The 16,263-nt window shown below is 45.7% G+C and overlaps 1 protein-coding gene across 8 annotated transcripts in view; it reads right to left on the bottom strand.

Annotated features, from left to right (window-relative positions):
* Nucleotides 1-3,096: 3,096 nt before the first annotated feature.
* Nucleotides 3,097-16,263, bottom strand: part of RREB1 (ras responsive element binding protein 1) — a 125,856-nt gene continuing 112,689 nt past the window's right edge. For 7 of the 8 annotated variants that reach the window (XM_055798794.1, XM_027789023.2, XM_005239063.4 and 4 more), the window contains 2 exons: nucleotides 9,976-10,722; nucleotides 3,097-6,882 (listed from right to left, as the gene is read on the bottom strand). In XM_055798794.1, the coding sequence (XP_055654769.1) occupies nucleotides 6,359-6,882; nucleotides 9,976-10,722 (1,271 nt within the window). In that variant the 3' untranslated portion in view covers nucleotides 3,097-6,358. The remainder of the gene's footprint in view (nucleotides 6,883-9,975; nucleotides 10,723-16,263) is intronic. The other variant, XM_055798799.1, reaches the window with a different exon arrangement.

Raw genomic sequence — 16,263 nt, 5'->3', positions numbered from 1 at the left:
CGCGATCCAGCACGGCACTAATGGCCTGAGACTAGGGAAACCCTGTGATCTGCCAGCAAATCTGTGGGTACCAGCAGCCACCAGTTTCCAGGTAATGACAACAATATGCCCCTGGACATCTATTTCCCCATTCCCTGTGTGTGCACGTGAGGACATGGAGCAAGGAGCTCCCATGTGCTGGAGGCCAAACCCAGGAACTCCGGAGCACACCCAGGACCCAAAGCCCATGGGTCACCACAGTGACGTGGTGCTGGCCACCTGCAGGACACACACGGCCACACAACCCATCACCTGCCCGGGTCAGCCACTGCATGGGCAGTCTGAGATGGAGGTACCCAGTCAAATAATGTCATCCCACCAGTAGGTTAGATACATGCCTTTTCCCACACGTACATATATTTTCTTCCCCAAACCCTGAACGATTTTTTGGTGAAACATTCGGCTCCTCTCCAACACAAAGAAGATCTTCAAAATCCCCCAAGTCAAACTGTGGCTGTTCCCTTATTTAAGCAGATTGGAGAGCAAAGCCCAGCGTGTTCCCTGCTGCCGGTTCACCGGGGGCAGCACAGGTGAGGTGCAGCAAGGCTCTCCCCTGCGCAGGTGACTGCAGTTACTGCCAAGGGAGGGGACATCACGCAGATCCTGGGCTGGAGAGCTCAAATGGCCCGGTATCACCAGACAATACCTGTGCGTTGTACACGTTTTACTCCCCGATGTTGGTTGCTCAAGTACCCAAGTTCTGCAAAATGCCAGCGTGGCCCATTTTTCCGCAGTCCAGTAGTTGGAGATGGTCCCATTAAACAAGCTGATGCATTTCTCCATCCTTTTCCTGCGTTATCGGAGTGGATGACAGAGGACGGTGCCTCTTAGACTGTCTGACGTACAGAAAGTGCCAGTTGTTCTGTGCTGGGGTCTTGCATCTCTGTTTTGCAGATAGTTCTAAGCCTCAGGGTTTCCGAAAGTGACATTTTCAATCCCATTGTAACTACAGAAATGCCTGAAGAAAAAGGCACGTGTGATTCCCCAAACTGCAGGCCCTTTGCTGCCTTTGCTAGTTGAAACACGACTAATTTAGGAGACTTTTTCAGCAGAACACAGCAAAACACTGTTAGTATCAAACGCAAATCATTTTTCATTGTGCTCACGTTCAGAAGACCTAGGTATACAGCGCCGCCACCCCTCAAAGGCTGGGTGCTTTGTGACAGCTGGGTAACAGAAAACAAATACTTTTATTCCTTCCTTTTTACCAGTTTGCATTTCTTTGGCAGTAAAAATGTAAAAGGTGCTCCGGCTGGGCTCCGTGTCCTGCTTTGGGACAGCCAGTTTCCACCCAAGCCCGCTCTCTCAGGCCAGCCCTCCTGCCCATCCCCATGGTCCAGAGCCCGCAGGTTCACACTCCACGCTTGGAAAAAGCCACCCTCCTGGTGGCCCTCGCTGCCAGGGGCATCCCCGTGGTGGCAGAGGACTTCGGCCTTCCCAAACCTTAATGCTCTGGGGAGAGGGCACAGACTCCACGCCGTATCCCAGCACTGCTGAGATAGATCCACAACACGGGGGCTGTGCCACTCTCTCCACCCATGTCAAAAATTTAAAATAAAAAAAAAAAAAAAAAGTGGGGAAAAAAGCTTTAGGGACTGAGGCAAGGAAGCAGCAAGTTGGAGGAGGCACATGGAGATGCCACCACCACCTCCCCGTTCCGATGTGATGTTTCGGGCCAGCTCCAGCTATGCTGCCAGGGGAGACAGTGCGGGAGGAGCGGGGGCAGCAGGGGGGGAGGGGGGAATGCCAGCAGGGAGCAAAGTTCGGCTGCCCTGCCCCAGGTCACCCTGCCAAGGCAAGGGCAGCAGGGAAATTCCCAACTTGGGAATAGTCACAGTCAAATTTAGGTAGGAGAAAAGGGCTGGGCCCTTCCCTGGCCAAGAAGGAAGTGCTTTTTTAGTTGCCTATGTCCTAAGTAATTAGTCACAATCACTTCCTAGCCACGCAAACTTACCCCATTTGGGTTTACACCTCATGACAGCTGTAAAACGCACCTTTGGACATGAGCTTCCTTCCCATCAGTCTCGTGAGAGGAGGCATTTCTCAGGCCAGGGGGTGGGAAAGGGAAGAGAGTGATTTTCTGCAGGTTTCCTCCCTCCGAAATCTCGTTCCCAGCCCATCAGCCCACCCAGGGGTAGCTCACAGAGCCCCGCTTCGCCAGCCACCCTCGGTTTGGGGCAGAGCTGGCTGGTTTTCTTTTAACCTGTCCCTGTTTGGTGGTGAGGGACCAGGTCCTCACCCGAGAACAGTGCTGTGGGGAATTTTAACCTCTGTCACGAAGGTACAGGAGGCTAGAGGGAGGAAAGCAGCAGCAGTTTACCCCCTGGGTTTGTCTCTCTGATCCTGAAAATCTGGTTTGTTTCTCCACCAGAAAGAACTATCCCACCAGGACTTAGGAAGATGTGGATGCTTCAGCTTCGCTACAACTCCCTGGCCTACAGAGCTAGATACGCAACTCAGATGATTCTTTGGCTCACCGTCCTGTGAAATGCATTTTATTTATAGGAAAACATATGAAATGCAGCTAAGGCAGCTCTGACAAGCTAAAACAAAGGATTTCTTTTTTTTTTTCTTTGACACATGCATGTGGCTTTTGAATACATCCTGAAGATTTCACAGCCATACACATTTATGAAAGAAGAGAGAACTATGCTGGCAGAAACCTCCTTAATTTATACAGAAAATAACTGACAGACTGTTAATCACCACAACGTGCTGGAAGGATGCTCACTTATGTCATCACAGGGCTACCGTTTATAAAAAAAGGGAAGAGAACCCTGACCCAACACCTGTGCAGGAAAACCAGCACCAAAGTACTTCGCTGCTGTCTTCGGAAGCCCCATTTCAAAGGGGCTTGACCACCAGAGAACAGCAGTCACAATGAACGTGAATTTTCAAAGTGCTGCAATCCTCTCAAACTCACTTCAACTGAAGGAAGAAAAACTGTGATGCTGTTTGCACAGATAAGCTCCAGCTTGTATGTCATCCTCTGGCAGAGAAGTCTGAAAACAAGTTACAACAAACCCACAAGAAGAGCCACGTCCATTTTGTAACCTATAATTTTTAAATATAACATTTTATTGCTTAGATGGTTTGATACAGAACAAGTTTTACTTTTTATTTTGAATTTGGAAGTACTGTACAACTGAATAAAAAGAGGAATAAAAGTACCAAAACAAATGTGTGATTCTCTGTTCATGTGGCATAAACCAGTCTTGTACACAATTCGTAGCAGCAGTTTAAGTTCCCTTTAGAAAAATATGAATTCTACACATTTATTACTGTTTCCTGCATGGGATGAAATCACTAGGATTAAACTTCCTTCGTGGAGAGAGAGAGAGAGAGAGAGAGAAGAGAAAGGAGACACACAGAGAGGAGAGCGAAGATGATGAATCATTCTGAAAATGGAATCAGACTGTCACATAGCCCCCAAAAGTTATTTCACAACAGCCTCAAACAAGGTTCTCTTTTTTTTCTTTTTCCTTTTTTTTTTTTTTTTTTTTTTTTTTTGCGCTTTCACAGTCAAGTGCTTAATGTAGTGATTGAATTATCTCAATGTTAAGTCCATTGCAACTCAGGCAAAAGAATTTCAGAAGATCCTTTTTTTTTGTTTGTTTTTTGTTTTTTGTAAAAGCCCTGAGAGAGGAAAAAAAATAAAAAGATTCAAACAAAAATCGTATAGAGACAAATTAGCTGAACATGCAAACTAAAGCCTAAGATTCACCCATAGTTTAAACACATTATGAATTTCACAGTTTAATATTGGGGGAGGAGGGGAAACAAAAAAACCCCAACAACAGCAACGGTTCTCAGTCAAACTCAACTAATAAAAATGTCAATAAAATGTGGCAAGACCTTATACTCTACTAGGATATAGATAAAGGCTAAATAAAGCTTTAAATCAATAGTGATTATTGCTAGCAGATGTCCCGGCAGGCTGCTGGGAATTAATTACTTGCTACATTGTTCTGCAGCATATAGTTTAGTAATGGCTTCTCCCCCACAGTATTGCGCAGTTTAGTGTGGAGAGTTGCAAAAAAACCAAAACAAAACAAAACAAAAAACCAAAACAACAAACCAAAAACAAAAAAAGACAAAAACCAAAAAATACCCAAAATAATAATAATTATTATTATAATTATAATAGTAATAACAATTTAAGGGATGCGTGAACTGGTTTTAAGTAGAATGCACCTGGATAGAGTTTCAAATGTATCATTGGTTGTGATTGATTTATCTATATCTGGCGTTAGCTTAGTTTCTGAACTGGTTCAAACATCCCTATTTAGAAAAAAAAAACCAACAACACACAAAAAATAGAAATCACATATACCTCAACCATTTTTTCTTATTCTATTTGCAAGAATATTACTCGAGAACGTTTCTCTTCCTTTGAATTCTGGACAGTGAGATTTCAGTCTCCAGAAATTTTCGGAGAATTTTTAATATAGATATAGATATATATAGATATATATATATTATATAATATAGACTGGGTCCAAGGCCCACTTCCTCCATGTCTGGTGAGAGCAGGAAAAGCGATTCTGCGGGGGGAAGGAGGGAGGGTCACAGTGCGGGCTGGGCTGGGGGGCTGCAGTGGTGGAATAGCACAGTGAGGCTCCGGCAATGCTATTATGGCTCTGTCTGTCCCAGAGGTCATGACTGAAGGACAATTAACAAACAACAATAACGACAACAACAACAAGGACAACAAAAACGCTGGGCACTCCTAAAAATGCGCAGCTACAGTAGGATACATTTCGCTTAACCCCTTCAATATTGGTGGCTGGAGTGTCACCTGTTGCCGGCAACAGGAGCCATTCGGAGAAATTCCAGCTGCCAGCATTAAAGGGGTTAAAATTATCGATATGAAATTTAGACACACACCTCAAGTCTTCAAGCATCAACCCCAAAATCTCAGGAAGAATTTTTTTTTTTTTTAATTTATTTTATTTATTTTTAACATGTCTTATATCTGTAGTTTTATTACCAGTAGTATTTTCTTGCTCTAGACCATGACAGTAGCAAGATGACGGTAAGGCTCGCATTTCTCCCTTGCTTGCTTTCAACTGGAAGACGGAATAACTTTGCTCTTTAAGTAACACACGCTGCCACCGATCTGATTGCAACAAGATTAACCTAGTACTCGCAGTGCCTTTCTGATGCACTTGGAGGGGCTTTACGCGGCCCTGTTCTCGCACACTTCTCCCCCCAACACACACGCACGCACACGCACGCACAAACACGCACTCGCACCCCACCACGAGTGAGATGTTCCCCTGTACAGGTGTGATGATACCTCGCTGGCCTCCACTTGACTCTCCGGTCAGAGGAAGGGTTTCGTTTAAAGTACAGTAGAAGAGCTGCAACATAAGAAGAGGAGCTGGTGAAAGCATTAAGTCAAAAACATTTCGAGAGGGGATCCAAGCTGCATTACACATCTGCGTGGGCAAATATTGCCCATTGGTTTCTGCTGACTGCAGAGACAAGCGAACTGATGGATTTTTATAAAATAATAATAAAATAATAATAATAATATACTGAAGCAAATCAAACATATATAACAGCGGGTGCGTAATTTCCATAGGTTACGTTGCTATGTAACTCTTCTCTGTATACACGCCTAGTCCACGATGGCCAGAAAAAAACCCTAGGATTTAAAAGACCATTTGTAATGCTGAAAAAGTGGAAACAAGCTTGAGGTTGAAATTCATTGCGTTTCCTGCTCCTGGCTTGAACCACTTTGAACACCTTCAACTGCCACGTTGTTATTGCCTGGAACAGGCTTAATGCTCCACCATGTGGCAAATGCAAGAACATCTACTGAGAAAAAACAATAAATCAACATCTCCTCCGCAATTCCTCCGACTATTTCGTATGAAATTCACATAATTTTTCTTCCAGTTATTAGCTGTGGTATCCAAGGGCCTCCCACCCCACTGCCCCCATTTCCAGCTCAGAGAACAAACACAGCGACTATCACAGATATACAAGAACAAGCTCACGCACACCAATACAAAAGGTAACATTAATGCTTAAATGAAAAAGGTCCTCTCCAAATAATTCATTAAAATATTAAAAAAAAATCATTTTTGAAAAAAAAAATCTATAATACCAAAAGATCTAATAAAGTAGTAAGGCACTCAAATCAGTATATACTGTAGTCTCTTGCATTATTATACTGAAAGGCATATGGCACCGCGTCCAGTCTGCCATACTCTCCCCACAGCTGTAGGTCGCTCTTCCAAAACAAGACTCCAGAAACCTTGCTCTGCTGGCTTCAGCTTGTGTGCTGGGATGGGTCCGACTTCCTAGCAAGTTATTCAACCCCCAAGAGCTGAGGCGCACTGTCTGCAGAGGCAAGGATGTGATTCATGGGAGACTTTTTGTTGTGCAGCTCCAGCAAGTCTTGAATGAAACCCGAGGGCCTCTCGTGCTCGGAGCTACCCCGAGGCTCCTGGTCTTTTGCGGTCTGTTTCTGTGCACTCTTGGTGGGCTCCGCGAGGCAGGTGCTGGCTCCTCGCCCGCTTGGCCTCTCCTCTCTGCAGGGGGAGTCCTTGACCGTGCTGGCCAGGGACTCTTTTCGGCTCCCCAAGAGGGACGTATGGCTACCGACGCCCCCCCCCACAGAGTCACACTCGTTTTCTGAGATGGGATTGGCGCCACTGTGGCTAGACTCATTTTCGCTGTCTTCTCCGCACCTCGACTGGGTGTCCTCCTTGTCGCTCTCCTTCCCATGGTTTCGGGCATTTTTGACTTTCTGGTGTATGCGCTGGTGACGAACCAGGCTGTGTTTCAGAGTGAAGGTCCGTTCACAGGTTTGACACTTGTAAGGTCTCTCACCTGGAAGAGAATTAAAATACAAAGGTCAGCTATAAAGTCACAAACGTGCCTCCCTCTTGTTTCAATCGGCGCAAGATGCTCTACACTTTGGAAATTCGGCACCTGTATCAAATGTGGACGTCACATTTATGCAGGTTTTTTCCTTTTGTACCATTGAACTAGCTGATGACATGTAAGCAGGAATACAGATAAATCTCCTAAGGTACAAATGAAAAATCAAACCTAAATGTGTTGAGATTTCTACAAGCCCGGTATGCCCCTGCACTAGGGAGGGAGGCAGACCATAAGCCCTGGGTGCTCATTAGCATCCTGTCCAATTTAGTCAGCAGCTTTTCTGGAAGAGGTCTGCAGTCGTCCTCTGGACCTCAAAAGCCTTTGTGAAACCAGCCCATCCCAGGGGCTCCTGGCTGCAGGTCAGCCCCTGAGACACGCCGAGAGAGGGCCTGGAGATGGGAGAATGAGGATACTGCCCAGGTAACCGTGATCAACAGCACTTAACAACTGAACTGCACGTAAGAAAGCATCTCCCTCTCTCTCAGATGCTGACAGATGGGCAAGGATTAAATGCACAATTTAATCACTGAAGTCGAAGAGAAGCTGCCAGAAATTACCCTCGCCACAACAGCCCCTCCTCTTTCAGTCAGGCAGAAGACAGTATCGCCACATTTCAAAACAGACACAGGACAGCTAAAGGACCTAGATTTGTCAGGCATTCGTGGGACACAGCAGATGTCTGTTAGAGGTGATCAAAATTTACTGACTGAGTGAAAGGTGCCTGCCTCAGGATGTTATTTACAGAGCTGCTGGTGTTCCTCAGCCCACTGGTGCCTTAGGACAGGAGTGACGTGCCAAAGCCCCTGAAAAACCTCTTCATACCCATGCCAGAAATGCTACTTGCAGGTCTCATTTTGCAATCTTAAGCTGCAGAGCAGCTGCAGGCATCCTCTGCTGTAATCAACAGGTGGGTTGCTCCGATCTCAGAGCTGCTTTTTGCACTGGAAATGCTTCAACATTTTCCTAAGCATGAGCTCATCAGAAAACAAAAGCAACCACAGCCCCACAGACAAAATTCCCCCAAAGTCCCAACCAAGCCTCAAGGTGCTACCTACTCTCAAGAACAAGGTCCCACCCTGACCCATCCTCTATTTCCAGCTGCACCTACTAAAGACTTTTCAGTGCTGCAATTCCATCGAGACACCATCTTGTGCCAATGAGCACAGAGAACGAAGACAAAGAAATGCGGCTCATTTCTCACTGGTAATAATGCTTGGGATCATTAAAAGAAAACCTATTACAAACTTGAGGTGGCTGGCTGAAATGTGCAAGTAGGTCCCTGGGAAGCCAACACTTCTCTCCAGTGTCCTGCTTGGGCATCTGCTATCAAGGCAGGGCACAGACCCCTGGGAGCATCTTTGCCCAACAGCCCTTGCCCATCCGGCACTCGGCTGTAGCTGATGCTGCACCCTGGCTGATGCTGTGCTTGGGCAGGCAGCACCAGAGCAGCCCACAGCTGCTTGCTGGGAAGCAGCCTGCACTGGACAACAAAACATTTCCAGCCTGATTGCCATTCTGTAGGCAGGCAGAAGTTTCTTGCACACTTCACCAGCGTGTCCCAAACGCTCCTCTTCTGAATAAAGAAATCCCAAAACCTTACAGTTATCCTTAAAAAATTCCGGACATTAAAACTGAAGCATAAGCCACGTTACAACCTGACAGCATTTTGTCAATATAGCTGAATAACTGGGAGGGAGAGGAGGAGGACAGTCAACCCACAGTACTCAGGCAAAATCCTCAGCTGAAAATGCACTGACCTAACTGAAAATGCTCTGATCTAACAGTGGGGATAGGTGCTATTTACATTTATTAAATCTGAAGAAAGCACTGTCCCAGGTTCCTGTTCAACACCTGTCCTATGTCAGAACATCCTTCAGTGTCAAGAAGAGTCAAAATGGGAAAAAAACATACCGACAAGGCCCACATAGCTCAGCATGCAATGAAAACGATTTAAAACATATGTTATGGGAACCTCCACGGGCACACATCATTTGGGGGTAAAGCTCAGTACTTCGATATCAGCACCTTCCAAAGCTTCTGAATTAGTATGGAAAATAGGCACAAGAATGGGACCTGTCTCACTTGTGGCTCAATGCCAGAAGAAACCAGGTCCATTTTGCACTCGATAGGTCAGTATTTATGATTTAGAAGGGTAAAAACCTGGTTAAGGCACTAGTCCTTGGTGTAGTTTACTCAACATCACTGTCAATTACAGCACAAATATTTTGTTAATCACAAAGACCTTGTCTTCAGCAGAGAGCACCTTCAAAAGACACAAAATGTCGAACTGCACCAGTCTTCACATGTCAAAGCAGCCTGCTGACAGCTAAATGCATCATTAATAACAATGAATGATTAATTCACATTTGAGCAGGCTTATGGCTTCATCTTATTTGCAAGGCACTGCTGCAAACTGCGTATCGCATAAAGAAATCCCACGTATTTTAACGGACAAACATTTTACTACCTGTGTTCCACCTTCCCTGCCCAAGCCTGAATGAAGAGCAGGGTGCCCACTGTAGCTTTGCCTGTCACTCGAGCAGCAGGACATGCAGATCACCAGCACACTACCCGTACCAGGCTTGGATAATCAGAAAAAAACAGACTCTCTCTCTAAACTTCCACTCAGAAATGAAGTCTTATCATACCCTGCCAGGTTTCTCCACTGCTCATCAAAATACTGGGAAGAGGTAGAGCCACACGCACATGACAACGGACTCAGGCGCTGGACAGAACAACTGCCCAGGGATCTCCACACTTGCCTTCACCTCTAAATTCTGCAACCAACCATGGACAAAACAGTTTGGGCACTGAAGATAAGGCAGCGGTGACAATTCCCGCTCCCTCGATAGGCTCCGTATGCAGCATAAGGACTGGGGCAGAGAAGACAACTTGCAAGATACCTGTAGAGATACCTGTAGGACTAAACACAGTGTCTCCAACTTCAAGTGCTAGCAGCAATCGTGTACCTACACAGTAGATGCCTCAGCTGGTGGCAGACCTGCCTGTAATCTGTTCTGCCCTCAGGCCTCCTCTTACCTGTATGAGACCGCATATGTCGCGTCAGATCTTGCAGAGACCAGAAACGCTTGTTGCACACAGTACAGACTTTCTTTCTTTTGTCTGCTTTTGCAGTACTCTTAGCCCCATCAGTCTTTGGTTTTTTGTCATCACTGCTCTTCTCAGTGGACTTTCTCTCTGTGCCTTCCCCCTCAGAGATGCTTTCGCTCTCTTCATTTTCCTTTCCTGTTGCCTCACAGTCCACAGGAGACTCCACTACCTTCAAGTCCATCGGAGACTCTTCCTGCTCAAGACCAGAGTCCTGCATCGAGGGAGCTCCTGCACCATCCTGAATGCTTTTGCTTTCATCCTCACTGCTCCTTTCATCCTTTCTGTCCTCACGAGTGTGGGCCTTTTTGTGACGGCTAAGAGTGCCAGCAAACTTGAAGGTTTTGCCACAAATGTCACAGGCATGTTTCCTTTCAGTCTGAGAACTGCTGCCTGCACTCTGGTCACTCTCTGCCAGCTTGAAGTCCATTAATTTGCTGGCAAAATTGAGGTCAAGACTTTTGTTACTTACAGAATCTTCCTCAGGGCCCTCTTCATATCCATCCGCTTTTTCTTCGGTATCCACTTCTGCCAGAGGGGAGTTAGCTTTTTGCTCCTCCTTCAGGCTGCGCTCACTCCCTGGTAGCTCTGTTATTTCCTCTGGCTGTTCCTTCTCGCAGGAGGTCAGGTCCAAGACTTCGTTCCCTGTAGCTAGTGTCTCTGCATCAGACTGGCTGTCTGCAAGCAAACAGAGAGAAACTTTCAGTGGGATGCTCTCTGCTAACTCACAACTACCAGCAGTAAGGCTGCAGGCGGACCCACGAGCACTGCTTCTGACCAAGTGTCCCGACATCTGTTTCTCTCATCTGTGACCCAGGCCAGCAGCTAAGAGCTGAAAAGAGATCAAAACACCGCAGAACCCAATTAACAAGATGATTAAAAAGCTGTAACAAAATGCTTTCTTTTTCAAAATACATTCACATTCTCGACAGTTTCTTGAAGTCATTTTTAAGACAATCACTTCTAGCAGAGAACACAAAAAGCTGAGACACCAAACAAGAGTTGAGGTCACTACTATTACAAATACACCATTCCAGAGATACATGGATCTATTATTTATAAACTCATGTATGAAAAATACGCACATAGATCGAAGTAATATACATCCACATATTAATCAAACTGACTTATAAGTAGCAGAAAAAGCTTTTCAAAGGGAATGTAAAAGCCTCATGCAACCAGCTGGTACAATTGGATGTTAAAGGTTAGAGCAGACAATAACACAGAGGTCAGTTTAAAAAACTGGGTATATATCATATAAGCAAAAGATGCAGAAGTTTGTCCACATGTAGCTCTTTGACACACCACCTGGAACCAAACGTAAAGCCAAGGTGCAGTAACAGGCAGCAGCCTTCACTGTTTCACAATTACTCCAAGAAGGCGGCAAAAACCACCTAAGATGTCCACTTTCATGACCACCTCTGCTTCCTTATCAGTTTGTAGCACTAATGTTGCTGAAGAGACATAACATGTGTCCAAAAAATTAGAACAGATAAGGTGCTTAGCGCTTAAGGAGAACAAAGGGCTGGAGGCGTGTCCCTTCCAAGTCTATAAAAACAGTGAATGTGTAAATAGGAAATTAGCTGGACTGGATCTAGAGGCCAAAGCTGACGGTGATGCATGGCATGTAACTGCATCCCCAGTGCCACTTTCCAGCAACTGTTCCAGGACACACACTTTGCAAGCTGTGCTTTCTGAAAGTTGAAACTTCCCTTGCTTTAAGTCCTCCACCCCACCTCCTTCTTGCTGACAGCAGAGAGCCAAGGGAGCGCACAACCTACCACGCATTTCAGCATTCATCTGCAAGCCCGATAGCTGCTGAGTAACTACAGGGATTTAGAACCTCTAGTAGAGCAGTTTAAGTTCTCCATTTGACACAGCACAACATGCGCTTGTCTCCAGATTGCTTAGATTTCCTATTACAGGCTTTTTTCATAAGGAAGGAGTAATGACAGAAGATAAGAAGATAGTTCTCAGGCACTTAGTGGTTCAAATGCAATCTTACAACATGACTTGCACTGACCCTATCTCCTCACACAAGTGATAACAAATGGCCATTAAAACAAATGTCAAAGCTTAGCAGCATTAGGAATTGTGAACAATCACTTAATAGAGCATAATCCCCAATACACTTTTTCTTGGGGGGGTAGAAGGGGGAGAAGTGGCCTGTCAAAAAAAATAATCTCACCTTTTAATCAAAACAGATCCGTTTACATAGACAGCATGGATTACACAAAAACTTTCCACAAAGTTCATTGCTCATCTAATTATCTGCCCATTAAAACACGCAACCGAGCCATAATCTGTGTATAATGCTACAGAATTTGAGATTGTGGGCATCTGAAAAACAAAGGTCACCTACAAATGCCCTCCCAATCTCCATTTGAATTTTGTGTTTTGACTCGTTGATTATCTCTTGGCTATATTAAGGCAAAGAAAGAAAAAGAAAAGAAAGCTACTATGAACAAAAAGAGGCCGTTTGTAAAAATCAAGCTGAAATGCTGATGCATAATAATTAAGGGGAAGCACTGCTCCACCACCCAGAGAAACCGGAGCCAGGCACCTATGAGTAGCCAGGACTACACACCGTGCTCTTGCTTACACACAGGTAGCCGGGACGCACAGCTGCCTGCACAGGCAAGGGAGCGAGCTCCACACAGGGGAGATGTTTAAAAAGGAAGCACAGCTACGGGTTCCTGCCTGCCGCCTTCTTCCCCACACCGTGTCTGGGGACAGGAGGAGCACATCTGGCTTTTGCTAGCAGTGGCTCACCTTGGCCCAAGAGCGGGGATGAAAGGAAGGATTAATGGCCACCGATGCGACTCCCCACTGCTGCCAGAAGGGTCCTTGTCCTTCCTTGGTGACTCACTCCCGCCCCAGCCCTTGGATGGCCCCAACATTCACACAGGGTCTTTTTTCACCAGAGCACAGGTTTATGCTGGACTGAAGTGATGCTGTAATCACCGCTGCCTTTAGGCAAAGGGCAGGAGGGAAGGGAAACAAGAGGGAAGAGCCTCCTCCCCAGCCGCCTTTGGTTGCTACCATCACAAAGTGGATAATGGATGAAGAGACAAAAACGGAGTGGCAAAGTGGGCCTGAGGTGCAAAGACCTTGAAGTGACACCAACAGAAAGCACCCAGAACAGCTGCTGTACCTCTGCCATCGGTGCTTCTCCCCAGCAAAGCAGGCACCTCCCAGCAGAAATGGGCCACCGGGTCTCATCCCCAGTGAGGCCAGCAAATGGCCCCCCAAGAAGATGCACATTAGGACCAAGAAAAATTGCAAATGCAGCACCGAGGAGGTTCATTAGGGAGCAGGGCAGGAAACCATGTGAGCTCTGTTAGGCTGGAGAGGAGTGAAAAGCAGGAGGAGACCAAGATGGAGAGAGCTCCTCTTTTATGTACCCAGAGAGATGTTTTGTAACTCTTTGCTGACCAAACTGAAGAGAGCCGATGCAGAATGAGTTGGAAATATCAGGAGCAAAGTGAACAAGGGCAATATACACTGGTAGAACTCAATAAGAGCAAGCCCAAACCAGAATGTCTTAAACCTCTCAAATGCAAAAGTCCCAACTTTTACATTCAACACATCATATACCGTAAATGATTTTCCTATTTCCCCGTAATTTTCCTTAACTTTTTCTTCTTCTCCTTAGAGTATTTCCAAAAATATATTAATTTTCTTATAGTATATTCATCCTTCAGTGAATCGTACCCAAACTCTCTCTCCTTTTTTCCTCTCCTCTGTGCCCTGGGCCCCTTCCCGGCTGCTATTCTGTTCTCGTATGGCTGGCCTGCAATTACATTTTCCTGTGCACAAGAGAAACACTCCAGTGGTCCACAGGTAAGTGATGCTGTCTTACTAGCACAGGCAAGCAGATGAGGTCAACATCAAGAAAAACAAAATGCGGAGTTTAAATAATGTGCTTTCATGAAGGGCAAAGACCACTTCAGACCCTGGGAGCACGGATGTATACAGACTATCTCTTCCGAAGCCAGCCTGCCCCCCCTGAATGAACACACTTAAAACTCAGTAGGGACGTGGCCAGGAACGTGCTGACACGCGTACGTGCCTGGGTGAGCGCTCCTCCTTCTTACCTGCACAAACCAGACCTGCCGTTTCCTTTGTCAAGAAGGAGTTTCACAGGTCCCTTATGAAACTTCATGCATATCATAAAGCGGCAGTTCCTGACTAGTTGAAGCTACTCTGTGGTTACCCCCAACCTGCACGGTTGGTTTTGCAGCTGGTGAAAAAGTGAGCTGCTTTGCACAAACCCTGGCTCTTCGGGGATGGGTGAGAATCAGCCCAGCTCTGCTGCAGATGAACTGGAGGAGCAGCAGCGGAGCCGTGAAGGCGTGTGGGAAACACGACAGTCGTGAAGACAGCTGTGTCAGGTCTGGTGCTGGGTTTCTCCCACAGTGCAAGGGATGGCTGGAAGGGTAGTCTCCTACTGGCAGCCACTCCATCCACTCCAGCAGAGGTTAGGCTTGGCCTACGCTACTGTTTTTTCCCCATTTACATGACTGTCTGCAGCAATAGAAACACTGCTGGCCATATAACTCCAGCAGGCTTACATCTTACACAAGGAGAAGGATTTTGACTGAGCCTTCAGACCTGAGCAAACATGCCTCCAACGAGGCCAGGCTCCTCTCAGATGAGTAATTCCTTTTTCCAGAATTTTGCTGATTTATGGTGCAGAGAAGTCACTTGCATCCAGGCGGTGAGGAAAGCAGGGTGCTCAGGAAAGGCGCCTTCACCCCTTTCCCATCTTTCACTTACTAAGGTTGTAAAATGCTTGCCGGTCCATCTGTTATCCCACAGATATTTACACTACACGAGTCAAGAGGACCGGAGTGGACAGATCCGCCTGCCAAGGCTCCCACCCACTGCCACTTCTTCAGCAAGGATGGGAGCAGAATACATTACGTTGTCACAGACAAGTAGAGTTTGTGTCACTCCTCTGAAATGAAGATAAGAAGGTGACACTATTTCATGATGTCAATTCTGACACTGATGTCAAAGAACATGGGCAACGTCAGACAGACAGGAGATGAGCAGGGAGGTAAGGACATACAGAGGAAGGCAACATGAAACAACCAGCGGTAGCTCAGCTGCTGCCTCATCAGCTCCTGGGAAAAAACAGACTTCTCAGGAGATATATTCATAAGCAAAACCTCAAGGACTCCATCTGAGAATCCAAAAACTTTTCCGCTTGCATGAAAGAAACCACTATATAGTTGTAGCCAAAATCATTTTTCCTTCAAACTGTGGAAAGAAAAAGACTGTTTTGCTGAAGTCTATTTACAATTCAAGTTGCAGTTTTCAGTCAGCTCAGTCAAAAGGGTCTGCTTAATCTTTTATAGGTGGCAAGAAAGAAAGAAAGAAAAAAAAGGAGTAAACTGCTTTCCTGCATACACAAACCAAATTACCAAGAAACACCAAATGTGGAGAGTTTCAGATAGAAGCGCAGATACAGATCAAGGTGGGCAGGTTGCTGGTTTGATTTCTGTTTTCCCATGGTTTTCGTTTTTCCTGGAACTACGGTGGAATAGAGAGTGGAGCTTGAGATGCTAAGGAGTTATTAGATAAAACAGGGCGTTGTACTTGAATCTATTTTGTGACTAAAGCAAGTGTTTATTGCCAAACATTCCTGACATCGCAACAGAAGTGTCAGAAAACCCATCACATAAGTAATGCTCAGAACTGGAGCAGACAGAGCACGGGAAATGGGTGTTGTACAAGCAGTTGGCATTATCAGTCAGATGAGCCAACAATTTACTATTTTTCCTCCATTAACTGAAATAACCTCAGCTAGTCTTGTATTTTACAGGAGATGCAGCCACCACTAGGTGGTAGCAGCCTAGTAAATTTGGGATTTTTCGCACCCACTCACATAATGCTGCTCCTACTTCCACCCACGAACTGGAGAACATCTTTCCAACCTGCCGAGTCAACTTGCAGAACGTTAGGGGTTATCTTTGTCCATTTTTACTGTAATCACTCTAAACACTAGAATTTAGCCACCTTCATTGCATCACATGTACACACACAAGTTAAATATTCGCCCATCGCCCATAGTTGAGGAGCTTTGGTCATACCTGCATGCCTTTTGAAATGAAAATATTTGAGATAGAAAAGGACTGTTTACAGTAAACTAAACTGAATATATCAGGGGGAAAAGGAGAAAAAACAATTCTGGAAAAAAAACCCCACTTTCTG

The sequence above is a fragment of the Falco peregrinus genome, chromosome 3, assembly GCF_023634155.1.
Source record: "Falco peregrinus isolate bFalPer1 chromosome 3, bFalPer1.pri, whole genome shotgun sequence".
Lineage (NCBI taxonomy): Eukaryota > Metazoa > Chordata > Aves > Falconiformes > Falconidae > Falco > Falco peregrinus.
Note: the sequence above shows the minus strand (reverse complement) of the source record. Positions and strands in the feature narration are given on the sequence as shown.